At 37.4% G+C, this 26,865-nt stretch overlaps 9 protein-coding genes across 11 annotated transcripts; 2 read left to right on the top strand and 7 right to left on the bottom strand.

Annotated features, from left to right (window-relative positions):
- Nucleotides 10–2,922, top strand: LOC104745265. Of its 2 annotated transcripts, none has more exons than XM_010466462.1 (5): nucleotides 10–582; nucleotides 1,149–1,261; nucleotides 1,359–1,730; nucleotides 1,837–2,563; nucleotides 2,668–2,922. In XM_010466462.1, exons 1-5 carry the CDS (start codon nucleotides 336–338, stop codon nucleotides 2,736–2,738), a joined length of 1,530 nt encoding a protein of 509 aa, XP_010464764.1. In that variant the 5' UTR covers nucleotides 10–335; the 3' UTR covers nucleotides 2,739–2,922. The 2 variants fall into 2 exon arrangements, with proteins under 2 accessions (XP_010464764.1, XP_010464763.1); XM_010466461.1 differs by having other exon boundaries at nucleotides 2,665–2,922.
- LOC104745264 (bZIP transcription factor 28-like) lies at nucleotides 3,017–5,335 on the bottom strand. Its single transcript, XM_010466460.2, has 2 exons — nucleotides 3,677–5,335; nucleotides 3,017–3,597 (listed from the first exon to the last, which is right to left on the bottom strand). Exons 1-2 carry the CDS (start codon nucleotides 5,259–5,261, stop codon nucleotides 3,152–3,154), a joined length of 2,031 nt encoding a protein of 676 aa, XP_010464762.1. The 5' UTR covers nucleotides 5,262–5,335; the 3' UTR covers nucleotides 3,017–3,151.
- Nucleotides 5,531–7,142, bottom strand: LOC104745263 (putative F-box protein At3g10790). The gene has a single exon (XM_019237187.1). It carries the CDS (start codon nucleotides 6,903–6,905, stop codon nucleotides 5,730–5,732), a length of 1,176 nt encoding a protein of 391 aa, XP_019092732.1. The 5' UTR covers nucleotides 6,906–7,142; the 3' UTR covers nucleotides 5,531–5,729.
- Nucleotides 9,372–10,792, bottom strand: LOC104745262 (F-box/kelch-repeat protein At3g04660-like). Its single transcript, XM_010466458.2, has 2 exons — nucleotides 10,412–10,792; nucleotides 9,372–10,153 (listed from the first exon to the last, which is right to left on the bottom strand). Exons 1-2 carry the CDS (start codon nucleotides 10,730–10,732, stop codon nucleotides 9,584–9,586), a joined length of 891 nt encoding a protein of 296 aa, XP_010464760.1. The 5' UTR covers nucleotides 10,733–10,792; the 3' UTR covers nucleotides 9,372–9,583.
- LOC104745261 (putative F-box protein At3g10790) lies at nucleotides 13,703–15,164 on the bottom strand. Its single transcript, XM_010466457.2, has one exon. The coding sequence runs from the start codon at nucleotides 15,063–15,065 to the stop codon at nucleotides 13,914–13,916; it is 1,152 nt and encodes a 383-aa protein (XP_010464759.1). The 5' UTR covers nucleotides 15,066–15,164; the 3' UTR covers nucleotides 13,703–13,913.
- LOC104745260 (putative F-box protein At3g10790) lies at nucleotides 15,957–17,321 on the bottom strand. Its single transcript, XM_010466455.2, has one exon. The coding sequence runs from the start codon at nucleotides 17,274–17,276 to the stop codon at nucleotides 16,125–16,127; it is 1,152 nt and encodes a 383-aa protein (XP_010464757.1). The 5' UTR covers nucleotides 17,277–17,321; the 3' UTR covers nucleotides 15,957–16,124.
- Nucleotides 18,696–20,024, bottom strand: LOC104745259 (transmembrane emp24 domain-containing protein p24delta6-like). Its single transcript, XM_010466454.1, has 4 exons — nucleotides 19,786–20,024; nucleotides 19,194–19,415; nucleotides 19,021–19,097; nucleotides 18,696–18,933 (listed from the first exon to the last, which is right to left on the bottom strand). The coding sequence occupies exons 1-4, from the start codon at nucleotides 19,993–19,995 to the stop codon at nucleotides 18,789–18,791; spliced, it is 654 nt and encodes a 217-aa protein (XP_010464756.1). The 5' UTR covers nucleotides 19,996–20,024; the 3' UTR covers nucleotides 18,696–18,788.
- On the top strand, nucleotides 21,866–23,924 carry LOC104745258. 2 transcript variants are annotated; one of them, XM_010466453.2, is made up of 4 exons: nucleotides 21,866–22,224; nucleotides 22,660–23,305; nucleotides 23,422–23,661; nucleotides 23,750–23,924. In XM_010466453.2, the coding sequence occupies exons 1-4, from the start codon at nucleotides 22,143–22,145 to the stop codon at nucleotides 23,772–23,774; spliced, it is 993 nt and encodes a 330-aa protein (XP_010464755.1). In that variant the 5' UTR covers nucleotides 21,866–22,142; the 3' UTR covers nucleotides 23,775–23,924. The 2 variants fall into 2 exon arrangements, with proteins under 2 accessions (XP_010464755.1, XP_010464754.1); XM_010466452.2 differs by having other exon boundaries at nucleotides 21,872–22,224; nucleotides 22,660–23,329.
- On the bottom strand, nucleotides 24,804–26,858 carry LOC104745256 (transcription factor PCL1-like). The gene is made up of 2 exons (XM_010466451.2): nucleotides 25,439–26,858; nucleotides 24,804–25,347 (listed from the first exon to the last, which is right to left on the bottom strand). Exon 1 carries the CDS (start codon nucleotides 26,485–26,487, stop codon nucleotides 25,456–25,458), a length of 1,032 nt encoding a protein of 343 aa, XP_010464753.1. The 5' UTR covers nucleotides 26,488–26,858; the 3' UTR covers nucleotides 24,804–25,347; nucleotides 25,439–25,455.

The raw sequence follows: 26,865 nt of genomic DNA, 5'->3' as shown, positions 1-26,865 counted from the left end.
TTTTTTTTTTTTTTTTTTTTTTTTTAAATTAAATTGAAGCCTTTGTTTTTGGGTAAGGGGAATTACGAAGTACGAACAATACAAAAAACCTCAATTTTCGATTTCGTAAGCTCTAAATTCCCAAGTTGGAAACTTTTTTCTTCAATCTCTGTGAAATCTGAGGGGGGGAATTTGTTAGCTAATTCTGGTGAAAAATTAGGGCTTTTTAAAAAAAAAATTTGGTTGAGCTGTGGAAGCTTTAAAAGGATGATGGGTGTACCCACCACCGATGTACAAGGTTGGGTGTGCTACTACGGCTTCATGAAACCTTAGTTTTTGCTTCTTTTTTTTGTCCAATGGGTAAAACCCAGGATGATGTGAATCTCCGTGTCGCCGGCGAGGAACTTACCGGCGATTCGACGGAGAGGAGGAGTAGGAATGCTCGGTGTTGTGGATGTTCCCAATGGATCTCCTCTAGCTTCCTTGGGTTCAAATGTTTCTTCGTTTTGATTCTCTGCGTCTCTTTGTTTCTCTCGGCTTTGTTTTTGTTGCTTCCCTTTCCTGTTGATCCTCAGCATTCCAATCTCGATCCCAGATTTAGAGGTAATTTCAATTTTTGATGAAAGCTGTTTTGGTTTTTGTACTGCTGAGAAAGTTTCCTATTTCGACAATGGATTAAACTCTTAGTATTAACATTGATTTGGGTCTATATGTTTCATCATCTGTGTCCTGAAATTTTGTTAATTTACTAATTACATAGCTATTTTGGGAATGAGATTTGACCGTGATTTGTGCATCCATGTCAGGGAAGACCGGAAGAGTCAAAGTTAGTCGATGATACTTACATAGATTATCGTTTTTACTTGTTTAAGCTATTTTGAGAATTTTTGTGAAAATTATGGATTGATGCAATCTAAGTAGAAGCTGTCGGTTTATTGTTGACAGAGTAGTGAGGTGTCAGTGTACATATCTAAGTGTTCTTTCATCCAGAGTTCTAAGTTTACTGATACTGTCTTCTGATAAGTTATAACTAGGACTGATGAGATGATCGATGCTGTTTTTTTTAAAAAAGTTTTAGGCCATTGATGCAGGTCATGAGTAGTGATCAGGTATTTTGTTAAGTGTTTCTCACATTTAGCACACTATTCTTTTGTTATTGATTGATGCAGGTCATGCTATAGTAGCCAGTTTTAGCATCAATCGACCGGCTTCTTTTCTCAATGAAAATATCTTGCACCTTAGGGATGACATCTTTCAAGAGATGAGCTACGTATCCATCAATGTACGATGTTTTATCTTGTTCTTAACCTTTTTTTTTTTTTTACTGTATATCATGTATTTTAGCTTCTGATCCAACTTGGTTCTAATGAAAACAACAGGTAACTATTTTGGCTTTTGAACCGTCAGATGGATTGAACATGACAAAGGTTGTGTTTGGAATTGACCACGATACAGATTACCCGGAAATATTACCTTTTTCCTTGAGTTCTATCAAAGAGATGTTTGAATCGGTGCTCATAAATCAATCTACTCTCCAGCTTACGAAATCCTTGTTTGGGGAAACCTTCCTTTTTGAAGTGCTCAAGTTTCCAGGAGGAATCACTGTGATTCCACCGCAGAGTGCTTTCCCACTGCAGAAATTCAAAATTGTTTTCAACTTTACCCTAAACTACTCTATTCACCAGATACAGATAAACTTCAACACCCTTGCTAGTCAACTCAAGAATGGGCTGAATCTCGCACCATACGAGGTTTGTCATTTCTAAATCTTTCATTCACGTTGAAGTTAAGCATTCATTAGCAAATGTTAATGCCTTGAGTTAGATTGTTGTTAACATGGATTTTTTCTGAATGCAGAATTTGTATGTAAGCTTATCGAACTCAGAAGGGTCGACCGTGTCTCCTCCTACAACTGTTCACTCATCGGTTTTGCTAAGAGTCGGGACTTCAAATTCAAGTCCAAGGTTGAAACAACTGACTGATACCATCACAGGTTCACGCTCGAAAAACCTCGGCCTGAATAATACCATATTTGGTAAGGTCAAGCAAGTTCGTCTTTCATCATTCTTGCCAAACAGCAGTGATAGTAGCACCAGGTCTCCATCACCTTCACCTAGTCCCCATTCCAAGCATCACCATCACCATCATCATCATCATCATCATCATCAACACCATCATCACCATCACAATCATCATCACCACCACCATCATCACCACCATCTGAGCCCAAATATGGCTCCCGAGGTTTCACCGGTGGCCTCTCCTACTCCTCAGAGAAACCGTAGGATAGCTCCCTCTGCACCTCCACCCTGCAGCTTAGGGAATAGAGGACGAAAGAGAGTACATTTCAAGGAGTATCACACGCATTTTTCATCCACACCTGCACCTGCTCCTTCTGCTGGTGTACCACGTCGTCAGCCGCCGCACTCGCCGGCCCCGATTCCTGCAGCCAAGTCTCATATAGTTCCAGTCTCTGCCCCTCTACCACACGTGGTGTTTGCCCATGCAGCTCAACCACCCATAACTGAACCAAGGGAACCACACGCAAACGAAGATGCTCATCCTCAACCGCAATCCTCTTCATGTAAGTTGCTACTTATAATGTCTTCCAATGTAGCAAAAGATATATCAAATCGTAGACTCGCAATTCTAATCAAAAGGCTTCTTCTTTTCTGTGTTTGGCAGCAGCGAATGCGGTTTTACCAGCTATTCCATGGATTGTCCTTCTCATGCTGATAGTGGCCGGGCTTCATAAATAACGACATTAACATGTCTAGTAAACTGTATCAACAGAGTACTCAAAACTTAAGTGTATAAAAAGTGAATTCATATGGAACCTAGAAACAGAACTGGAAGAGTTGTTATAGAATGTTGCTGCACAAAAGGGTGCAACCTTTCTACTTAAATCCCAATTGAATATATGCTCTAAGAGCTTCTTTTGTATATTATATATCTTCTGAAAAAGAAAAGGTTCATTAGCCATCAGATGTATTGTTCCTGCCTAAAGCGATTGAAGTGCCCAAAGTTAAAGCAAGGATTTCGTTCTCAACATAAAATTCCAAAACCTTAAACATGAGTTTACAACACAGGGGAAAAAAAGTCAATAAGGTCTGTATATATAAACAAGTTACATGTTCGCCTACTGAGGTCAAGATGAGCTAAGTAACTCGGATTAAGTGGCTACGAGATGGAGACCCGATCGAGGAAGAACGCATGAGTAGGTAACGTATTTGACACTGTCAAGAAGCACCACCACGAAGATCCGGGAAAGTGATTTCTGGGTTGGGGGCACCACTCTATCGGTTTCAGAGTCAACGACCTCTCTTGGATCAAGCAACACTGAGACAACCATGGAAGTAGGTTTGTTCTTAGTGTTTCCATTAAAGGTCTTGTTTTGAGTTTCTTTGTTCGGTTGGGATCCGGTGATGTTGAGCTCAGATGCCACAAGTGAAACCGGAAGTCCCTCGAGAATTCTCCTGTTCTTTATCCTCTTGCCGTGGGTGGTGACATTTTTGAGATGCTCCGCTGATATGTTGGAGACTGATGATGGGACTATAGCACCAGGAGCAATATCAAACTGGAAAACCTCAGTACACATGCTATAATCCATTAGTGTCCCTGTAAGAGAATGCAGCAAAGAGTTAAAAAAAATCCAGATCACTCCATTTAATACAACTGCACAGAGCAGAAACATTACCTGAGCCACCTTCATGAAACCATTGTTGAAGCCTTTTTCCTTCAGTAGATTGAGGAAGCATTGCTGCATTTCCTTTTAACTCAGGGACAGCTAATGCAGAAGACAGTGAACCAGGAATGGTCAAACGTTCTTTGCTTTTCACTGTTTCAGTGATGTTCTTCTTCGCTAAAGCCGTTGCTTTCTCACTCGCCAAAACAGAGTGAATTATCAAGTTCCCGTCAATCTTCACAAGCCCATCGTTTCTTGGAACAAAGAGAGAAGCAAAAAGAGGGTCACTGGCATTGCTCACTGAACTTGGTCGTCCCTCTACTTTAGGATGAGCCTTATAATCTACTCCTCCACAACTACCGCTCTCACCATGAATCCTCCTACTAGAATGTATAATTCCGTCAGCTATTCCACCTTCTCTTCTAACATCAGAACCATCGCCAACCATAAGAACCTTCCCCTTATGTTCATTGTAATACCGGTGACCATCATATCTAGACAAACCACCAAAGCTTCCACTTTCTCCTCCATAATTTACATTCATAAACGGAACTAATGTACCAAACAAGAAAACAAAGAACAAAATCCCAATAAAACTAATACTAGCAACCTTCTTGACCTTACTTTTCCCCTCATTCTTCTTACTATCTGTCTTCCTAGGTCTACCACTAGAGACAGGCTTAGGAGCAATCTTAGGAATGGGAACCAATGGAGTCTGTGATCCATAACCCCTAACAGGATAAGGCGGATACGGCATCCATTGATACGGTAAAGGTGGTGCAGCCATATAAGGATTCATAGGAGGAGAAGCACCAGAAGCAACAGCCATTTGTTGCCTTAATGCTACATTCTCAGCCATAACATAAGCCATCTTACCATTCAAATCAGCAATGGTGGCACTCATACTCTTCACTTTTCTTTCAAGATCCTCTGTTTGTTGCTTCTTCCTCTGCCTCGAGAGCTGAGCACTCTCACGGTTCCTAAGCTGTCTCAGTAACTTCTTCTTGTCGTCATCATCCTCTTCGTTGTTCGTAGCGACTGATTTATCATCGGACTTTTGATACTTGCAGCTCCTATATTCTCCGCCAGAGCCGGAGTCTTCTTTTTCTTTCTTCCTCTTGCTGACAGAAGACTTCTGGTGATTGCTTGATTCAGGGGAGGATAACGCCGCGTCAACGGTGTCATTCACAAAAGTCGTCTTGGATCCTTGAGATGAAACTTGAGAATGAACAGAATCAGATCTTCCTTCAGAACCTCCGTCTCCGTTTCTGTTTTCCGACGATTCCGAATTCGGACGAGTATTCCCGATCTCCTCAGGGATCACCGCCGCCGCGGGCTCCGCCAAATCGAAATCAAAGAAATCATCGGAGCTATCAAACGGGAAATCGAAATCGGCAAAATCTCCGTTCTCGTCGTCGAGCAAGAAGTCGAGATCGGAGATCGGAACATCCATTGAAATCGGATCAGAATCAGATAAGAAAAGAGGATCTAGCGGCGGAAGAGAAACGAGATCGGATTCCGAAAACATGTAAGGGTTCAGATTAGGTATTATCTCCGGCGGAGGAACATTCACGGTTGTTGATTCCGTCGTCACCATCGATGGCTTTTTGAAAGTTTCTTTCTTCTTCGTTTCACTTCTCGATGGTTCCACACGGCTTATTGTTTATAACTTCTGACGAAGGCAAACGAATCAAAAACTTAAGAATTAACATAATATTATTACACACGCGCTTTTAACGCGTGCACATCAAACTCCGAACACGTACGTGTGTGATGGTTTAGAAAATTTACAAAAAAAAAAAGTTAATAAATAAATTTGTTGAGGTAATTTTGATCTTACGTATAAGATGATGATAACCATCTATCTAAAGCCAACACAAAACTCTTTAAAACAAAGTCATTATCCATAAGCATACAATATCATTTATCATAATCCAACCAATACAATATCAATATCATTTATCATAATCCAACAAAAACAACAATATCCGACAACTTGACTGAAACACTTGAGAGTTGAGAGAAAGAGAGAGAGTAGTTCAGGCAACACCAAGTCGCCAAAGAACTAGTGAGCAACAGATTCCAGAATCATAGGACTCTCAACATGATCTAAATAGACATGTCTAGGAATAAATTGAGCCCCAATTCCTTCGATGTGGATTTTTCTAGCTTTGCTTTCCTTGGGATTGTAACATAGTAGAAAGTAGGGGTCTGTGACAAAGCTGGGTGCAAATACAAGCTCGCCGGTGCCAAGTGTACCCCTGAACCTGAATGCTGTTTGAAAACACATAAATGAATCATCATTCCAATATAAAGAAGGAATCACGATTGACACTTTTGACCAACAATCTTGTCTGCTGGCATCTTCAAGAACCCACAAGTCAAGTGTACTGTCGATTAACAGATTCGTTACAGCTATCTTTTCGCCGTAGTTGGATAGAAGTTGGACTTGGACGTCCTTGGGTAACGGAACGACACTAAACGTTTCATACCTCACATCAAAGCATATCAGAGAGCGAAGATCGTTGATCCAAGCTAGATAATACACAAACCCATTGCTGCATATCCCTTGAGTTCTACGAAGAGTATAATGGATATGCTTACATTCGATGTTTCTCCATCTCTTACTTCTTGCTCCTATAGTGAAAACTTGATGCTCCTGTGAGTACGCAACAGCTCTTGATGATGTTATATGTAGATGATGATATCCACGTGGTGTCATCATGCACAGCACTTTGTATTCATCAGTAACAGGATCATATCCTAAGAAGCAGCTTATGTCTTTTCTCACAGATATGATTCTCGGTAAAGTTATGAACTGAGAAGTAGTAGGATTCCCAATCATCACTAGATTATGTTCATTTAGACCGCAAATCAAGCCACGGACAGGTGGAGAAAAGTCATACCGGTTACAGCTGACCGTATGATGATCAGAAGATGGATCCTCCTGAGAGGAAGAGTGAAAGAGCTGCATATCCCTGTCTCCACGGTGGATTAGGAAGAGAAGGATACGTGGCTGAGCCAAAGATCGATTCAGGTACAAGTTGGTTAAACTTTTGCTACGGACTATCGATGACCAGGATTTAGAAACACTGATGAACTTGGAGATGCATTTGATCTTCAATTTCATGAGAATCTCCTCTTTCATTTCTACAGGAAGCCTTTCCAACGGGTAGGTTTGGGACCTTGTCAAAGGTGGTGAAGTGTTAGACCTCATCGCTTTCGAACCAAGCCGGATCATGGTTGTTTTCAGCTCTGCTCACTCTTTTGGTTGTTGTATACTCTGAAACCCTAATCTTTTTACAGATTTTGGAGATTTGCATGTAGATAGAGACCTCTCACTTTTCTTTTTGTATGGTGGACAACACCTTAGCATCTAATGGCGTACACGGACGTGTGGACGGATATACCGATGATATCTATTAGATTCTCAGTATGCGTGGATGAATCTAGACCATAATTTGATTAGATTCTTACTTTGAAAGTTTGAAAATATGACTGATATAAATTTTAGTTTTAGGACAACACTTTACCACCTAATCGTATATGCGGACGGAGATACCAATGATATCTATTAGATTCCCAGTATGCGTGGATGAATCTAGACCGATAATTTGATTAGAATCTTACTTTGAAAGTTTGAAAATATGACTGATATAAAATTTTAGTTTTAGGACAACACTTTAGAACCTAATCGTATATGTGGACGGAGATACCAATGAAATTTATTAGATTATTATTATGCGTGGACGGATCTAGACCGATAATTTGATTAGATTCTTACTTTGAAAATTTAAAAATATGACTGATAGAAATTTCAGTTTTAGGAAACAAAAAATTAAAAACAAAAAAATCTCAAAAATTAGATTCAATTATATAATTTTTCAATTGCTAAAATATAGATTTTCAAAGGTAGAAATGCCTTCAATTGATAAGACTAGATTTAGATCCTTAGTTTAAAAGTTTGAATATATGAGCTATAGTGACATATATTTTAGTTTTAGGAAACAAAAAAAAAGTCTCAAAGATTTGATCCAATTAACTTTTCAAAATGGCCAAAATGTAGGTTTTCAAATGTAGGATTGACTTCAAACAATAGGCTAAATAAAACATAATGTAAAGTTACATAAAATCTCCGAGAACGAATCGTGTGTGATGGTTTAGTCAAACATAATTAATTTTAAATAAAAAGATTTAAAGTAATTATTGAGGTAATTTTCCTCTTACGCAAAAGATTTATAAGATGGGTGATAAAAAAACATCTAGCCAACAACACTAAACTCACCATTCTCGCCAAAATTAATCAAATTAAAAAACCGAAGCAGTATAAGCTCCACATAAAATCATAAATTATTTTAAACAAGTCATAAACATTGCAATTGTATAAATTCAAAAGCATACAGAACCATTGTTGAGCATATTCCAATATAGATTAGTCTTAAACAAACAATATCCGACAACTTAATTCAAAAGAAAAAGAAAAAAAAAAAGAGAGAAAGAGAGAGATTAGTTCAGCAGACAACAACAAAGAACTAGTCATCAACAGTTGATTTACCTTATAGTTCCAGAAACATAGGACTCTCAACATGATCCAGATAGACATGTATAGGCGTAAAGTGAGTCCCAATTCCTTCGATATGGATTTTTCTAGCTTTGTTTTCCTTGAGATCGTAACATAGTATAAAAAACGGGTTTATGACACAGAACGGTGCAAATACAAGCTCGCCGGTGCCAAGTCTACCCCTTAATATGAAAAATACAAACTCAAATGAAGGAATCAGGATTGAAACATGTGACCAATGTGGTATGCTGGCATCTTCAAGAACCCACAAGTCAAATGTACCGGCGAATAACAGATCAACTAATTGTGTTATATTAATCAAAGCAAGAGCATACAGCTTATGCACCTTAATGCTTATGCTGCATAATGCTAATGCTTTAATAAATGTGGTTCCAATCAAGTCTTTAGTCATCAACATATCCAAAATGTCGTGGTAGAAACAAAATAAGTGGTTCATGAGAATTTTGTGGGTGACTTGTTGATTTTTATCCTACAATTCTATCACCAGTCCAATGCTGATCTCAACTTAAAATTTCTTGTTTATCTAAAGATTCTAAACGTATATATCATTATCTTATAGTAACAAATTCTTTCTGGCACCCTTTAAAATTAAAATTAAAGGATACAAGCATGCGAATTTATTAGCTGGCGCCTTTTTGGTAGATTAGATTTGATTATTTAACTTTTCAATGGCTAAAATGTAAATTTTCAAATGTAGAAATGACTTCAAATGATAAGTCTAATAAAAAATATTAGATTCTTAGTTTAAAAGGTTGAATTATGAGCTATAGTGACATAAATTTCAGTTTTACGAAACAATATAAAGTCTCAAAATTTTGATTCAATTTACTTTTTAAAATGGCCAAAATGTAGAAATGGTTTCAAACAATAGGTTAAATAAAAACATAATATAAAGTTACATCAAATCTTCAAGCAAGAACGTGTGTGATGGTTTAGTCAAACATAATTAAAAAAGATTTTAAGTAATTATTGAGGTACTTTTGTTCTTACGCAAAAGATTTATAAGGTGTGGGTGATAAAGATACATCTAGCCAACAACACTAAACTCATTATCCTCGCCAAAAAAAAATCAAATAAAAAAACCGAAGCAGTATAAGTTCCACATAAAATTATAAATTATTTTAAACAAGTCATAAACATTGCAATTGCATAAATTCAAAAGCATACAGAACCATTGTTGATCATATTCCAGCAAGGATATATTAGTCTTAATCAAACAATATCCAACGACAACTTAATTCAAAAACTTGAAAGAAAAAAAAAGAAAAAAAGAGAAAGAGAGAGATTAGTTCAGCAGACAATAACAACAAAGAACTATCATCAATAGATGATTTACCTTACAGTTTGAGAAACATAGGACTCTCAACATGATCCAGATAGACATTTATACGCGTTAAGTGAGTCCTAATTCCTTCGATCTTGATTTTTTTAGCTTTGCTTTCCTTGAGATCGTAACATAGTAAAAAGAACGGGTTTGTGACAAAGACCGGTGCAAATACAAGCTCGCCGGTGCCAAGTCTACCCCTTAACTTGAAAAATTCAAACTGACCATATGAATCTGTCCAAGAAGGGATCAAGATTGAAACTTGTGACCAATGTGGTTTGTTGGCATCTTCAAGAATCCACAAGTCAATTGTACCAGTGACTAACAGATTCGCCACAGCTATCTTTTCGCTATAGTGCGACAGATATTGGTCATTCTCGTCCCTGGGTAACTCAATGACACTAAACTTTTCAGACCTCACATCAAAGCATATCAGAGACAGAACAAGTTGGATAAAAGCTAGATAATATACAACCCCATTGCTGCATATCCCTTGACTTCTACGAGGAGTATAATGGGGATGCTTACATTCGATCTTTCTCCATTTCTTTCTCCTAGCTCCTAGAGTGAAAACTTGATGCTCCTGTGACACAACATCGCTTGATGTATCATAACGTGACACCGTCATGCACAACACTTTGTATTCACCATTAACAGGATCATATCCAAAGAAGTAGCTTATGTCTTTCCTCACAGTTTGGACTCTCGGCAAAGTAATAAATTGACTAGTAGTAGGATTCCCAATCATCACTTTATTATTATGATTCAGACAGCACAGCAAGCCGCGGACAAGTTGAAAAAATTCAAACAAGTTATCGTGCTTCAGAGGGGGACAACTGACCGTTTGATGATCAAAAGATGGATCCTCCTGAGAGCAAGAGTAGAAGAGCTGCATCTCATTGTCTCCAAGGTCGGTCAATGAGAAAAGGATACGTGGCTGAGCCATAGATCGATTCAGGTACAAGTTGGTGAAACGTTTGCTACGGACTATCGATGACCAGGATTTAGAAATGCTGATGAACTTCGAGATGCATTTGCCCTTCAATTTCATGAGAATCTCCTCTTTCATTTCTAGAGGAATCCTCTCCAACGGGTAGGTTTGGGACCTTGTCAAAGGTGGTGAACTGTAACACCTCTTCTCTTTCGACCCAAGCCGGATCATGGTTGTTTTCAGCTCTGCTCTTTTGGTTGTTGTTTACTCTGAAACCCTAATCTCTTCACACATTTGGAGATTTGTAGATAGACCTCTCACTTTTTTTTTTATGGTGGACAAGACCTCAGCACCAAATCGTATACACGGACGTGTGGATGGATTTAGACCGACGATGCGTATTAGATTCTCAGTATGCGTGGACGAATCTAAACCGATAACTTTTCTATGGCAGACAAGACCTTAGCACCAAATCGTATACGCGGACGCGTGGATGCATTTAGACCGACGATACTTCTTAGATTCTCTGTATGCGTGGACGAATCTAAACCGATAATTTAATTAGATTCTTAGTCTGAAAATATGACTCACATTGATTTTAGTTTTAGGAAACAAAAAGTAAAATATAATTTCAGATTTTGGAGATTTTGTAGATATATTTTTCACATTTTTTTTATGGTGGACAAACGCTTATAGCACCTAATTGTATACGCGGACGCATGGACAGATCAAGACCGATGAATGTATTAGATTCTTAGTTTGATAGTTTGAACATATGAGCTAGTGACATAAATTATAGTTTTAGAAAAGAAAAAAAATTAAGATTATATTTAATCAACTTTCCAAATGGCTAAAATGTAGATTTTCAAATGTAGAAATGATTTGAAATGATAAGTAAAAAAAAAAACATAATCTCACAAAAGATGTAAATTTGGATTAAAAATAATGTTTAGACATTATTTTGAAATGCATAAAATTTTTAAAAACTTATAAAATAAATATTTTATTTAAAATATGCCTAGTGTTTGGATATCTTCATTTACATAATTGTCCACCGTGATATATAATTATCAGCCTTTACATATAATTAAGATTAGAGTGCATACCGTCAGTTTATGTATTTTGGTTGCCAATTAATACAAAATCGAGACACCCAAACACCGCATTATAGGAACCTTATATGTTAGATAATACTTCCCGAAAGTCATACAACTAAAGTTACTAAACGGTCGATATGTGATTTAAGATGTAAATAGCATCTCAACCTGAGGCAAAACTAAACATGCGCGTCACGTAGAGTTGACGTTATTGGTCAATGGTAATGACAGTACACATGTTATTAACACTGTAAAAATTATCACAGTAGTAATGTTAACAATTTTGACATTATTAATCGTACTTTCAAACTGGCATTGATGTCCAAGAAAACGACCTAATAACTCTAATATAAGGATCATTTTTCCTTTGACACGGCCGTTAGCAAATTACTCTGTAAATGGTGTACTAAAAACTATTAAAGTCACTCATATGTATTCTTAGGGGGTGTTATTGGATTGAGGATTTTAATAGATTTTAATTAACCCAGGACATTAGTGGATTTAAAAGTCTAATGCATTTGTGTGGACTTTATAATGCATATAAGGTGGATTTGAAAGTCATCGATAATGTATTTTTGGTGATTGTTATGGATTTTTTAAAAAGTTATTGTTAGAAAAAAATATATATATATCCATAAACTGTGTTATACACCAAAATTATATTAAATTAATAACACCCAGACTTTTACACATGTCATAGAAAACTTGAATTAAACTGTATTTGTTTTCAATCCAGATTTTTGGTGTAATTAAAGAACCCAGATGTCATGAACCCAGAAAAAAAAAATTAAAGAATACAAAAAAACACAGATCTGATGAATAAGTGTGATTATATACAAAGGGTTTGAGGAGGAAGAAACAGAGATTGAACCCAGAAAAAAAAAGTGTGATTATATCATAAACCAAAAAAAAAAGTTATAGATCATGAACCCAGAAAAAAAAGTTAAAGAACACAAAAAAAAATTCTCAAAAATAATACATATCTGGTGAATAAGTGTGATTATATAAAAGGATTGAGAAAAAAAATCAAACAATAATATGTCAAAGGCTAAAGATCCATCTTAAGAGAGGAGAAGAAAATGAAATGATTGAGAAAAGTGTGGTATTGTGTTTGTTCATATTTTAGAAGCAAAGTACGTTGAAATCCAAAATCACACAAAATCCAGTAGATATTGAATAACACTAGATTTTAATGGATTTTTAAAAATACCCAATTGAATAACATCTGATTCTTAAATACATCAAACCTTCTTTAAAAACCACAATCCAATAACACCCCCTTAATGTGTCAACCCTTCAAAGTTCAAAGCCAGAGTTCTACCTCTTACCTCTTTCAAAGTATCAATTAATTACCACGATACATAAAATTAAGGCAAATAGTATTTTTGATTAATTCTTGGTCTATATATAGATGAATGGATCAATCTTCTGGTGATTGCTCGATTCAGGGGAGGATAAGGCCGCGTCAACGGTGTCGTTCACAAAAGTCGTCTTGGAGCCTTGAGATGAAACCTGAGAATGAACAGAATCAGAACCTCCGTCGCCGTTTCTGTTTTCCGACGAGTCCGAATTCGGACGATTATTCCCGATCTCGTTAGGTATCACCGCCGCCGCGGGCTCCGCCAAATCGAAATCGAAGAAATCATCGGAGCTATCAAACGGGAAATCGAAATCGGCGAAATCTCCGTTCTCGTCGTCGAGATCGGAGATCGGAGCATCCATTGAAATCGGATCAGAATTAGATAGGAAAAGAGGATCTTACGGCGGAATAGAAACGAGATCGGATTCTTAAAACATGTAAGGGTTCAGATTAGGTGTTATCTCCGGCGGAGGAACAATCACTGATGTTGATTCCGTCGTCACCACCGATGGCTTTATAACTTCTGACGAAGGCAAACGAATCAAAAACTTGAGAATTAAGAGAATGTTATTACCCACGCGCTTTTTACGCGTGTATATCAAACTCCGAAGTCCGAAGACGTTACGTACGTGTGTGATGGTTTAGAAATTAGTCAAACAAAACTTACAAAAAAAAGTTTATAAATAAATTTGCTGAGGTAATTTTGCCCTTATGTATGGAAGATGATAATAACGATCCATCATCTAAAGCCAACACAAAACTCTTTAAAACAAGTCATTATCCATAAGCATACAATACCATTTATCATAATCCAACCAGGACACAAAGTCTTAAACAAAAATAACATTATTCGACACCTTGACTGAAACACTTGAGAGTTGAGAGTTTGAGAGTTTGAGAGTTTGAGAGAGATAGGGAGAGAGAGTAGTTCAGGCAACACCAAGTCGCCGAAGAACTAGTGATGAACAGGTTCCAGAAACATAGGACTCTCAACATGATTTAAATAGACATGTCTAGAAGTAAATTGACTCCCAATTCCTTCAATGTTGATTTTTCTAACTTTGCTTTCCTTGGGATTGTAACATAGTAGAAAGTATGGGTCTGTGACAAAGATGGGTGCAAATACAAGCTCTCCGGTGCCAAGTGTACCCCTGAACCTGAATGCTGCTTGAGACCACCTAAATGAATCATTCCAAGAAGGAATCACGACTGACACTTTTGACCATTCTTGTCTGCTGGCATCTTCAAGAACCCACAAGTCAAGTGTAGCGTCGGTTAACGAATTCGTTACAGCTATTGTTTCGCCGTAGTTGGATAGAAGTTGGACGACCCCGGGCAACTTAACGACACTAAACTTTTCAGACCTCACATCAAAGCATATCAGAGAGCGAACAACGTTGATCCAAGCTAGGTAATACACAACCCCATTGCTGCATATCCCTTGAGATCTACGACGAGTATAATGGATATGCTTACATTCGATGTTTCTCCATCTCTTACTTGTTGCTCCTATAGTGAAAACTTGATGCTCCTGCGAGTACGCAACAGCTCTTGATGATGTTCTACGTAGATGATGATATCCACGTGGTATCATCATGCACAGCACTTTGTATTCACCATTAACAGGATCATATCCTAAGAAGCAGCTTATGTCTTTTCTCACCGATATGACTCTCGGTAAAGTTATGAACTGAGAAGTACTAGGATTCCCAATCATCACTAGATTATGATCATTTAGACCGCAAATCAAGCCACAAACAGGTGGAGAAAAGTCATACCGGTTACAACTGACCGTATGATGATCAGAAGATGGATCCTCCTGAGAGAAAGAGTGGAAGAGCTGCTTCTCCCTGTCTCCACGGTCAATGAGAAGGATACGTGGCTGAGCCAAAGATCGATTCAGGTACAACTTGGTGAAACGTTTGCTACGGACTATTGATGACCATGATTTTGAAACGCTGATGAACTTGGAGATGTATTTGCCCTTCAATTTCATGAGAATCTCCTCTTTCATTTCTAGAGGAATCCTCTCCAACGGGTAGGTTTGGGACCTTGTCAAAGGTGGTGAAGTGTTAGACCTCATCTCTTTCGAACCAAGCCGGATCATGGCTGTTTCAGCTCCGCTCACTCTTTTGGTTATTGTTTACTCTGAAACCCTAGTCTCTTTACAGATTTTGGAGATTTGCATGTAGATAGACCTCTCACTTTTCTTTTTGTATGGTGGACAACACCTTAGCATCTAATCGCATAGACGGACGCGTGGACAGAGGACGGATATACCGATGATATTGATTAGATTTTTAGTATGTGTGGACGAATCTAGACCGATAGTTTGATTAGATTCTTATTTTGAAAGGACAACACTTCAACACCTAATCGTATACGCAGACGCTGAACGGATTTACCAATGATATTTATTAGATTATTAGTATCTAGATCGATAATTTGATTAGATTCTTACTTTTTAAAAATATGACTTTTAGTTTTAGAAAAAGAAAAAAAAATCTCAAACGTAGCGAAAATGTAGATTTTCAAAAGTAGAAATGACTTCAATTGATAAGACTAGATTTAGATCATTAGTTTAAAAGTTTGAATATACATAAACTTTAGTTTTAGGAAACAAAAAAAAAGTCTCTAAAGATTTGATTCAATTAATTTTTCAAAATGGACAGAAATGTAGATTTTCAAATGTAGAATTGATTTCAAACAATAAGTTAAATAAAAACATAACGTAAAGATACATAAAATCTCCGAGCACGAACGTGTGTGATCGTTTAGTCAAACATAATTAAAAAAAAAAGATTATAAGTAATTACTGAGATAATTTTGCTTTTATGCAAAAGATTTATAAGATGGTGATAAAAAGATACATCTAGCCAAACACTAAACTCATCATTCTCTCCAAAATAAATCAAATTAAAAAACCGAAGCAGTACTATAAGCTCCACACAAAATCATAAATTATTTAAACAAGTCATAAATAATGCAATTGCATAAATTCAAAAGATACAGAACCATTGTTGAGCATATTCCAATAAGGATTAGTCTTAAACAAACAATATCCGACAACTTTATTCAAAAGAAAAAGAAAGAAAAAAGAGAGAGAAAGAGAGAGATTAGTTCAGCAGACAACAACAAAGAACTAGTCATCAACAGATGATTTACCTTACAGTTCCAGAAACATAGGACTCTTAACATGATCCAGATAGACATGTATAGGCTTAAAGTGAGTCCCAATTCCTTCGATCTGGATTTTTCTAACTTTGCTTTCCTTGAGATCGTAACATAGTATAAAGAACGGGTTTGTGACAAAGAACGGTGCAAATACAAGCTCGCCGGTGCCAAGTCTACCCCTTAATTTTAAAAATCCAAACTCATATGGAATCACGATTGAAACAGGTGACCAATGTGGTATGCTGGCATCTTCAAGAACCCACAAGTCAAATGTGCCGCCGAATATCAGATCCGTCACAGCTATCTTTTTGCCGTATTCCGACAGATATTGGACATTCCCGTTATTGGGTAACTTAATGACACTAAACTTTTCAGAACGAACATCAAAGCACATCAGAGAACGAACTTTGGCTATCCAAGCTAGATAATACACAACCCCATTGCTACATACACCTTTATCTCTAGGATGAATATTATGGGGATACATACATTCAATTTTTCTCCATTCCTTTCTCGTAGCTCCTAGAGTGAAAACTTGATGGTCCTGTGACACAACACCGATTGATCGTTTATTACGTAACACCGTCATGCACAACACTTTGAATTCACCATTAACAGGATCATATCCAAAGAAGTGGCATATGTTGACATTATAAATGTCATTCAGTTTCCTCTCAGTTTGGACTCTCGGCAAAGTAATAAATTGACAAGTAGTAGGATTCCCAATCATCACTCTATCATTATCATTCAGACAGCACAGCAAGCCACGGACAGGTGGAGAAAATTCAAACCTCTTATCGTGATTCAGAGGGGGACAACTGACCGTTTGATGATCAGAAGATGGATCCTCCTGAGAGCAAGAGTAAAAGAGCTGCATCTCATTGTCTCTACGGTCGGTCAATGAGAAAAGGATATGTGGTTGAGCCATAGATCGATTCAGGTACAAGTTGGTGAAACGTTTGCTGCGGACTATCGATGACCAGGATTTAGAAATGCTGATGAACTTCGAGATGCATTTGGCCTTCAATTTCATGAGAATCTCCTCTTTCATTTCTAGAGGAATCCTCTCCAACGGGCAGGTTTGAGACCTTGTCAAAGGTGGTGAAGTGTTACACCTCTTCTTTTTCGACCCAAGCCGGATCATGGCTGTTTTCAGCCCTGCTCACTCTTTTGGTTGTTGTTTACTCTGAAACCCTAATCTCTTCACAGATTTGGAGATCTCTAGATAGACCTCTCACTTTTTTTTATGGTGGACAAGACCTTAGCACCAAATCGTATACGCGGACGTGGATGGATTCAGACCGATGATACTTATTAGATTCTTAGTATGCCGTGGACGGATCTATACCAATAATTTGATGAGATTCTTAGTCTGAAAATATGACTCACATCAATTTTAGTTTTAGGAAACAAAAAGTAAAATAAAATGTCAGATTTGGAGATTTGTAGATATACCTATCACATTTTTTTTTATGGTGGACAAGCGCTTGTAGTATCTAATCGTATACGCGGACACGTGGACGGATCTAGACCGATGAATATATTAGATTTTTAGTTTGAAAGTTTGAATATATAAGGTAGTGACATAAATTTTAGTTTTAGAAAAAAACGTTATATTTAATCAACTTTCCAAATGGCTAAAATGTAGGTTTTCAAATGTAGAAATGATAAGTAAAAAAAATAACATAATCTCACAAATTAAGATGTAAATTTGGATTAAAAATAATGTCTAGAGATATTATTTTGAAATGCATAACATTTCAAAAAACTTATAAAATTAAAATAAATATTTAGTTTAAAATATGTCTACAATGCGGTGTTTGGATATCCCCATTTAATTAATTGTCTACCGTAATATATAATTATCACCTTTACATATAAGATTAGAGTGTCTCACCATGGCATATATACCGTCAGTTTATGTCTTTTGGTGGTCAATTATGTAAAATCATTGTAGGAACCTTATGTTAGATAATACTTCCCGAAAGTCATACAACTAAAGTTACTAAACGGTCCATATGTGATTACTAAACGGTCCATATGTGATGAAAGATGTAAATAGCATCTCAACCTGCGGCAAAACTAAACATGAGCGTCAACGTAGAGTTGACGTTATTGGTCAAAGGTCATTGACTCATTATCAAAAGGTAATGACAGTACATGTTATTAACACTGTAAAAATTATCACCAATGTTAACAGTTTTGACATTATTAATCCTACTTTCAAATTGGCATTGATGTCCAAAAAACGACCTAATAACTCTAATAAGGATCATTTTTCCTTTGACACGACCGTTAGCAAATTACTCTGTAAATGGTATACTAAAAACTATGAAAGTCACTCATATGTACTCTTAATGTGTCCAACATTCAAAGTTCATCAAAGCCAGAGTTCTACCTCTACCTCTTTCAAAGTATCAATTAATTACCACGATACAAAAATCAAGGCAAATAGTATTTAATTTGTGATTAATTCGTGGTCTATATATAGATGAATGAATTAATCTTTCGTAGATGATTCTATAAAATTTCTGTGATCAAAAATAATATCATGCACAAAAAGCATGTGTTTCTTTATTTGATTTGGTATGTCCACTCTATAATTAACCCCCAAAGATAGCACAAGACAGCAAATTTTCTAAAGTATAGAATGAAGTTAGATGAGCTTCTTTTTGAGGAAGTAGCGTTTGAGATGCCAAACTTGAATAACTGAAACGCAAATAGCGAGTCCTAAAGACATTAAGCTGAGATGCGCTACCCTCTTGTTTGTCTTCTCGTTTATATCCCTCATATATGCTTCCCTGCACCATTATTTTTCATAAATTAATCTTCATTTTCTAAATCCTTTTTTGCATATAAATAAGATTGAGTTGAAAGTTATTAGTAACCTGAGTCTTAAATAGAGTATGTTGGCCTTAATACCACTCACTATTTCTGTAGATTTTCGAACCGCAAGCTCCACACCCTACAAATAACAATATACAATATATTCAACCACATGTGCTTCTCTGGGAACATTGTAATTAGATATATAATAATTAAAGACTAATGTAGGACTTGCCTCGATCTTTTCTTTCTTAGCAACAGAATCCCAGTCTTTGGTTCTGATACCGACCTTCCAATCAATATTGACGATGACAGAGTTATTGATTGAGTGATGTGTCTGGTCGTGATGCATTGATAAACAAGCTAGGAATGTTCCGCTCTCACTCGTTGTAAACGCAGCCTGACCGTACGTCATGTTTACTGTCTTGTACAGTTCCTTCCCGTACGGAGATGTTACCTACATTTAACCAAGACATCACATTGTATTTTATTTATAACTTCTCTTTCTCACTTACTCTACCCCAAACTCTCCATAACATTTCTACACCAAAGCCTTATTTTATCAATCTTAGTGATAAACAGATCCAAAATCTCTTGGTAGAAACAAAATAAGTGGTTCATTAGAATTTTGTGGGTGACTAGTTGATTTTTTTTCCTACAAATCTATATATCACCAGTCCAATATCGATCTCAACTTTGAATTTCTTGTTTAGCTAAACCTAAATCATTATCTTATAACTAAATCTTTCTGGCATCGTTTAAAAAGGATACAAGCATGCGAATTGGAGTATATATATATGGGTACGTATATGGTTAGTATACAAAACCTGAACATCCACTGTTGGACCAAGTTGAGTGAAACCCTCGTCGATGCACATGTAATCGAGGACAACGACGACGTCGGCTTGGATCTCTTCGTAGACGCATTTTACTCCTGATGTTGGAACCGATAACCATATCGCCTCGACCGCCGGCAAAAGAGAGGCACCGCCTGCAAGGCAAATCAAACCAATGAACAGTACCGGTGAGATCGCCATCGTTTGAGAGAAAGAGAAAGAGAAAGAGATTTTTATGTTTAATGTTATTGCAAAACCAAAAAGAAAAGTAAGTTTAAGGTTATTTACGTTATTAAAGCAAAGGGAAGGTTTTAAGACAGTGGCGCGTGTCGTATGAGGTGAACAATGTCCACGCGCCGTGGTCTATGAGACCGTTTTTGGAGTACTTTACATGGAAACTGCGTTTAATTTTGACCAGCCAATATCTTCTCTATAAAGGAAATAAATCCAACAAAAAAAGATTTTCACATTTATTAGATTTTCTTAAAATAAATTTAAATTTTTATGTCAGCGACTGAGCAAAGATTACAACACAGACAAGTACGATGGATTTTATATACGTACGTGTCATGTTGGTATCAAATATACGCACTATGGACAATGGACTGGCTTGGAGCGGATCTATACAACTCGAGTCTCCAGACTTGAAGTACATATACTGATAGGGGCGGGCAACTACAAAACCAGTGCGAAAGCCTTTTAGTAGCTTTAATTTAGAGTCAGACCAACCATATCATGCGTTTTTACTTTTAAGTAGATTACGTAACGTTCGAGACTAACTGCTCCTATTTGATGATGAGTTGAGAAGAGACTCATCTTCAACCGTAGTCTTGGACTTTTTTTGGGATATACTACTATCACGGAAGCATGGAAGTTAAAAACATCACAGAAGCTTAAGCATTTCGTGTGGCAATGTGTGACTGGGTGCTTGGCAACATGTCAACGCCTGCATTATCGCCATATTGGTAGAGATAAAAGTTGTCCTAGATGTGGAGCGGAGGAGGAGACTATAAACCATATGCTATTTGAATGCCCCCCAGCACGTCAAGTATGGGCTTTATCGACAATCCCTTCCCATCCTATGGTGTTCCCTTCATCTTCCCTATATAGCAACCTCGATTTTCTATATGGGCGTGGTAAAGACTCTGGTGCAACTGATCAAAACTTGAGAGCGTTTCCGTGGATGATGTGGTACATTTGGAAGGCAAGAAATAAGAAAGTGTTTGAAAATATCTTTGAATCCCCGCAAGANAACTTAGCATCAGCGGTAGTAGAAGCATGCATACCTTCAATCCCAATTCCTCGAGAATCTCTTGTATGCTTTATAGATGGATCTTGGCATACAGAGGTGGATAGGAGTGGGCATGGCTGGATTGCGTCTATCGGTGATAGAATCCTGCACATGGAGATAAAAGGATCGCGCAGAAGCCTATCCCCATTACATGCAGAGTTAGATACTCTTATTTGGGCTATGGAGTGCTTATTAGCGTTGGACTTGGATAAAGCTATTTTTGCTACGGATTGCTCAGACCTGCTAAGGATGACGTCTAATATCGAGGATTGGCCGACCTTTTCATCAGAATTGAAGGATTTTATTCATTTCAGAAATAGATTTGCTAATTTTAGTATTAGATATATTTCCCGAGAGGATAATATCCGTGCCGATAAACTTGCGAAATGTGCAACAGCACGAGGTTTCTGTTTTTCCCATGTAAGCTCGTCGGTACCGAATTGGCTCTCTCTCCAAGAAAATCATCTCCGATAACTTAATATATGGGGTTTGATCGTCAAAAAAAATACTACTATTTTCATCATGGGAAAATCAAGTTGTGACACACCAACCCAAAGTCTCAAATAGAGTAAACTTTATGATTCCACCAAACCACTTCTCGATATAAAAATATAAATTTATTTGTCCAAAAAGTCCGACAATTTAACCCACCAAAAAACACACATACATTAACACATACACATAAATCATAAATGAATAAAATAACAAAAAAAAAAACAAGAAAAAAACAGCAACTGTCACATTATATTCTTCCCCACTTGATAGAGATTTGAGAGAGAGATAAAAGGTCGAGAAAGTCTTTTCATCTATCTTCCCCTTCATCACCCCTCTCTCTCTCTCTCTCAACCTCATCGTTTCGCGTTCTCTCTCTCTCTTCTCTTCTTCAGAATGCTCATCAGAAATTATCTCCTTTTCGTTTCCTTGATGTGTTTTCTCTTCTAATCTCCGGTCCGGTGAGATAGAGAAAAGCCCAAAAATTCAAAGATCGAAGAAGAAGCAGAGGATTCAACAAAAAACAGAGGAGATAAAAAAAAGGATTTAGCTTTCTCTCCAATCTATGGCTTCTATGACCGAGAAGGAAGCTATGGTTGATCCTTTTCTCGTTGAGGCTCTTCAGAATCCTCGTCATCGTCTCACCAGTTTAGTCAATTTCTCACCTTTACCCCACGATTTTAATTTTTCCTCTCTGTTTTGGGTTTGATCTGATTTTGGTCTCGTGCTAGTTTTCTAGGGTTTCATTGAATTGGGTCTAATTTATGAGTTTCTCTAATCCTCGATCCCTTTTTTGTTGTTGTGGATGTTTGTTTCAATTTCTGTGATGATTAGGGTTTGATTAGATCCATGACTATTATTAATATCCTCATGATTACGATTGTTTCATTGGCACACTATGAACACTCTGTTTTGTATTTAGTGTCTGTCTGATTTGGATTTAGTGTCTGTCTAATTTGATCTTCTTCAAATTTCAACACTTTTTTAAAGTTTAGTTTCTGTATCTGGAAAGATTCTATTTTCATATGTGGTTGATGGGTTGTATTATAAAAGGTTGCTTCTTTTTGTTGTTGTGTGTTTAGTTTTGCGGATGGAGCTTGATATACAAAAGTTCTTTCAAAACCCTGAGCAGCTTCAGTTCGAATTCATGCCGTTTCCAACATCGTACTTACGTCTTGCTGCACATCGAGTTGCTCAGCATTATGGACTAGTAACCATGGCTTTAGACAATGGTATTGGTGCTGGAGATGGATCCGAGAACAGAATCCTGGTGACTAAGACAGCTGAAAGTAGATTTCCTTGTGTCTGCTTATCTGAAATCCCTGTGAAACAACCCGAGAATGGTAAACCTGAGGGTTTTAAAATCGCAATCAAGCCTAGACCTAAGAGAGGATCTGGTTGTGGTGGTAGTGGATCAGAAGTTCAACAGAATCTTTTGAGAAGTGTTGAGGAGAGGAAAGAAGAGTATGATAAAGCCAGGGCTCGGATCTTTAACAGTCCTAGCAGTTCTGACTCTGAAGATTCTTCATCACTACGACCTCCCCCTACTCTTGAAGGGAAGGACAACACATGTATAAACCAGAATGAGACTGAAGTGGCGGTTAATAATAACAACCCTGTTGTTGTTGATGCTGTTACACGAGATTCTGGAAGGACTTCTCGAGTAGCCATTATCAGAGATAGAGAGAAAGATCGATATGACCCGGATTATGACAGGAGCTATGACAGGTATGTCGTGGATCCCGGTTACAGGTAAACCATTCCATCTCTTCCAGTGGTGTTATTCAAGAACTTTTATTAGATTACGCTCTGCTAAATAAAGAGGTCTTTCTCTTCTTTGTTAGGTACGTTAGAGTTATGCCGTCTGGCCAAAGCTTCAATCCAATACCGATCCACTTCCCGTTTCACGATGGGGTTTTCCCTCAGATGCCAAGAGGTCATCAAGCCAACCTAAACTACGGGCATCCGCTTAACCCTGCTTTGAGTCCCTTTACTAATAATCCGGCTTCTTATACACCTTGGCCAAACTCACCCTCTCTGAACTATGCACAGTTGTTCAATGGTCCAGACACAAATCTTTTCAGGTTTGCTAGTTAGAAGTGTTGTTGTTCAATTCGCCATTTGATTGATATGTCTTAAAACCTAGTGCTTACTCGTCAATTTGCCCTGCAGGCATCCTTCTGCAAGCAATCCCTGACGACAAGAGTAGTGGTTGTTTGAGTACTTCAATGTCTGTATGAAAAGCAGAATTCTAATAGATATTATTAGCCTTTAGGAGCTCTCTGTTTCTGTTCCGAACAATGGCTTCTTCTTTCTTATATAACAAGACATCCATCTTCTCTTTTTCTTTGAATTATATTATTATCAAACTTTGAATGAACTCCAAACTATGTAGTTAGTTAAAAAATCAAATCTTTTGATGATTGACGTTCCTCTTATGGTGAACCAAACAAATTGTTCAAAGGAACTTGATTCTTAATTGGAGATCTTTCTATGGAAATGATGCTCTCGCGTTTGAGATCTTAAATTTTACACAACTTGATTATTGTTTTTTTTTGGTTACATATAAATATGGGGTGGTGAAGCCTTGGAGGGTCCTTTTCTTCAAGTTTGTAGAGACGAAGACACTTTCCCAATATTCCTAAACGAATAATCAAACACTCGAGTACTCTCCTTTGACCGATGGTCTCAAATCACAAGATTGGATTAGAGACTTGTGGATAAATTTGGATTTAGTAATCAACATTTTAGGATTGATATTAAGATTTATGGAGAGAAAAACCAATCAAGATTTATTAAGTTATTCTATTATTATTTGTACTTTCATTTGGTCACTTTAGATAATTTGGATAGACAACTTACTAGTCGGAAAAATAAATAATACTCCGTAGAACCGAATCGAAATACACACTCTTTACGTGAATAACCATCTTAGATATTTGATTTGTTTTTCTTAAGTTAAGAAAATAAACAAAGGATGGGGGGGTTAGACAAGATCAGGACATGCCAGCTATGAACCCACCACCCATTGCTTTAAATCACTCAACTCCTAAATAATTCTAACTTTCATTATAAAAGCAAAAAAAAAATCAAAAGTCGGTATACTTTATTTGGGTTTGGTCCATTCAATGATTCCATTATATGCGACTTTTATAAATGGTAGTAATGAAGTTTGGGGTATGATTAAGGATGAAAGAGCATAAGATCCTGGATTCTGATTCTGCTTCCCACATTGTCTTTCTTTTGTCTCTTTTAGCTTATTCCCTGCTTCATCATTCAGGTCATACTTTTTACATTGTACAACTATTTGCATCAATGAATTGATCACTGGTCAATCACATATACATATCTTCTCTAACAGTTGCCAGTTAACAAGGGAATGGAACAGTTTTAGCAACTCAGCTTTAAGAACAAATCTACAACAAATGGGAAAGCAGAGAGAACATTATGAAGTAAGTTTTTTTGTTTGTTTTTCCATCAAGATTGATTCTTTTTCCAAATCTTGAGTGTGACCGTACCGTACTGTACGGATGTACAAGAGTAAACTCATCTTTATATGAATCATAAAGAAGAAAGCTACAAGGGTTAAAAAAAAAAAAACAAGCAGTGAACCTGAAAGACCACTTCAGAGACACAGAACTTGATCACACCACACAGTGAATCCCCCGGATTGTATCAATGTTAAAAAGACTGCACAGAGTAACGCCACGCGATAAGACCAGACTCAAAATCAATGTTCTTGATGACTGACTTGCAGAGACATTTTGAACCTATAAAAGGAATCAAATTTACTCAAAATTAACCACAGATCAGCATTGCAAGCTATTGTTTTACAAAAGGGTCAAAAAGAGTGTTTATTACCGAAAGATTTGGACTTTTCAATCGTCTCGAGTTGGGAATAAAGTTAAGACAGTTCTCCCTCCTCCATTAGCATTAGCAGATTCCAAATCCTCAACGTAATTACCAACTGGACTATGCAATGATGGTGTTGACATTCTATGAATTGGTTGCTGCTGCTGCTGCTGAGTTTGCCTCGTCAAGAACGAAGGATCAAACTTCCCATTCGTAGGTGATCCAAACCCATTACTAGTCGGTGAACCAAACTGTCCATTACTCGTCGGTGAATGGAATCCACCATTCGTCGGCGAGCCAAAATGAGCAGCTGCGATTTGTCGGTGGTGAAACTGAGCTGGCTGTAAATGAGGATTAGACGCAGCTGCTGCAGCCGCCGCAGCAGCAGCCATTTGTTGTTGCTGTTGAAGAGTAGCGATGGGAACAAAAGAAGGCATGAAATGATCAGAGCTAGGAACACGATTAGGATGAAGAAAATGAGCAGGGACAGGTGAGCTAGCAAATAGACGATCCGTAGCCGGATCTGAACCAGCTCCACCACCAGAAGACAAACCTTGCATCCTCTTAAGATAAAGCCTATATTTTTGCAAATGGCTCGCAACGTTTTCTCTAGTCAACCCATCAACACTCATAAGCTGCATAATGGTTTTGGGAACAGCGTTCTTAATCCCTAAATGGGCAACCGCATCAACGAAACGCTTATGAAGCTGAGGAGTCCAAACGAGACGAGGTCGTTTTAAAGTCCGAGCAGGTTCGTCTCCGGCAGCACCACCAGAGCCTAGATCTGCTGAATCAGCAGCGAACTCGGCTGATGAATTGGCTTGTGAAGAAGGAAGCTGAAGCTGAGAAGGTGGTGTTGTGGGAGTTGTTGTTGTGGTTTGGTGATGATGGTGATGGTGAGGTTGATTTGAGTTATTGTTTCCGTGACTTGGGCTTCGTATGTCGAAGGCTAGTGCTAGATCGGGTGAGATTAGTGATTGAGATAAAGGCATGAGCTCTTCTGGTGATGGTAACTCTTCTTCCCATCTTGCGAACCAGTCTGACTCTTCTTCTCTCATTATCTTCAAATTAAAAAAAAAAACAGAGAGCTTAAAAAAAAGCTGAAATTTTTTTAACTGTTGGATTTCACAAACCAAGAAACATTTGAAGATTAGAGATCATAGAGAGAAAGTAACAAATTCCCACTGAGATTGAGACTAATCAAAATCGATCTGTGGGGGAAAGAAAGAAACAAACTTTTACAAAGTGTGAAGCTTTAAACAGAGGATGAGAAATAAAGGTTGGATTTTTATCAGAGTCTGGCTTGAAGAAGAAGAGAAAGAGAGAGAGAGAGAAAGAAACGGAATCTGAGAAATTAGATGATGATTGAGAAAGATGGAGAGAAGTTCGAGGTGGATCTTCTTCTTTTTTTTCTTTCTTCTCAGCTTTTTTTTTTT

The sequence above is a fragment of the Camelina sativa genome, chromosome 15 (assembly GCF_000633955.1).
Source record: "Camelina sativa cultivar DH55 chromosome 15, Cs, whole genome shotgun sequence".
Lineage (NCBI taxonomy): Eukaryota > Viridiplantae > Streptophyta > Magnoliopsida > Brassicales > Brassicaceae > Camelina > Camelina sativa.
The sequence above is the reverse complement of the archived record's forward strand: the minus strand, read 5'-3'. Positions and strand labels throughout refer to the sequence as shown.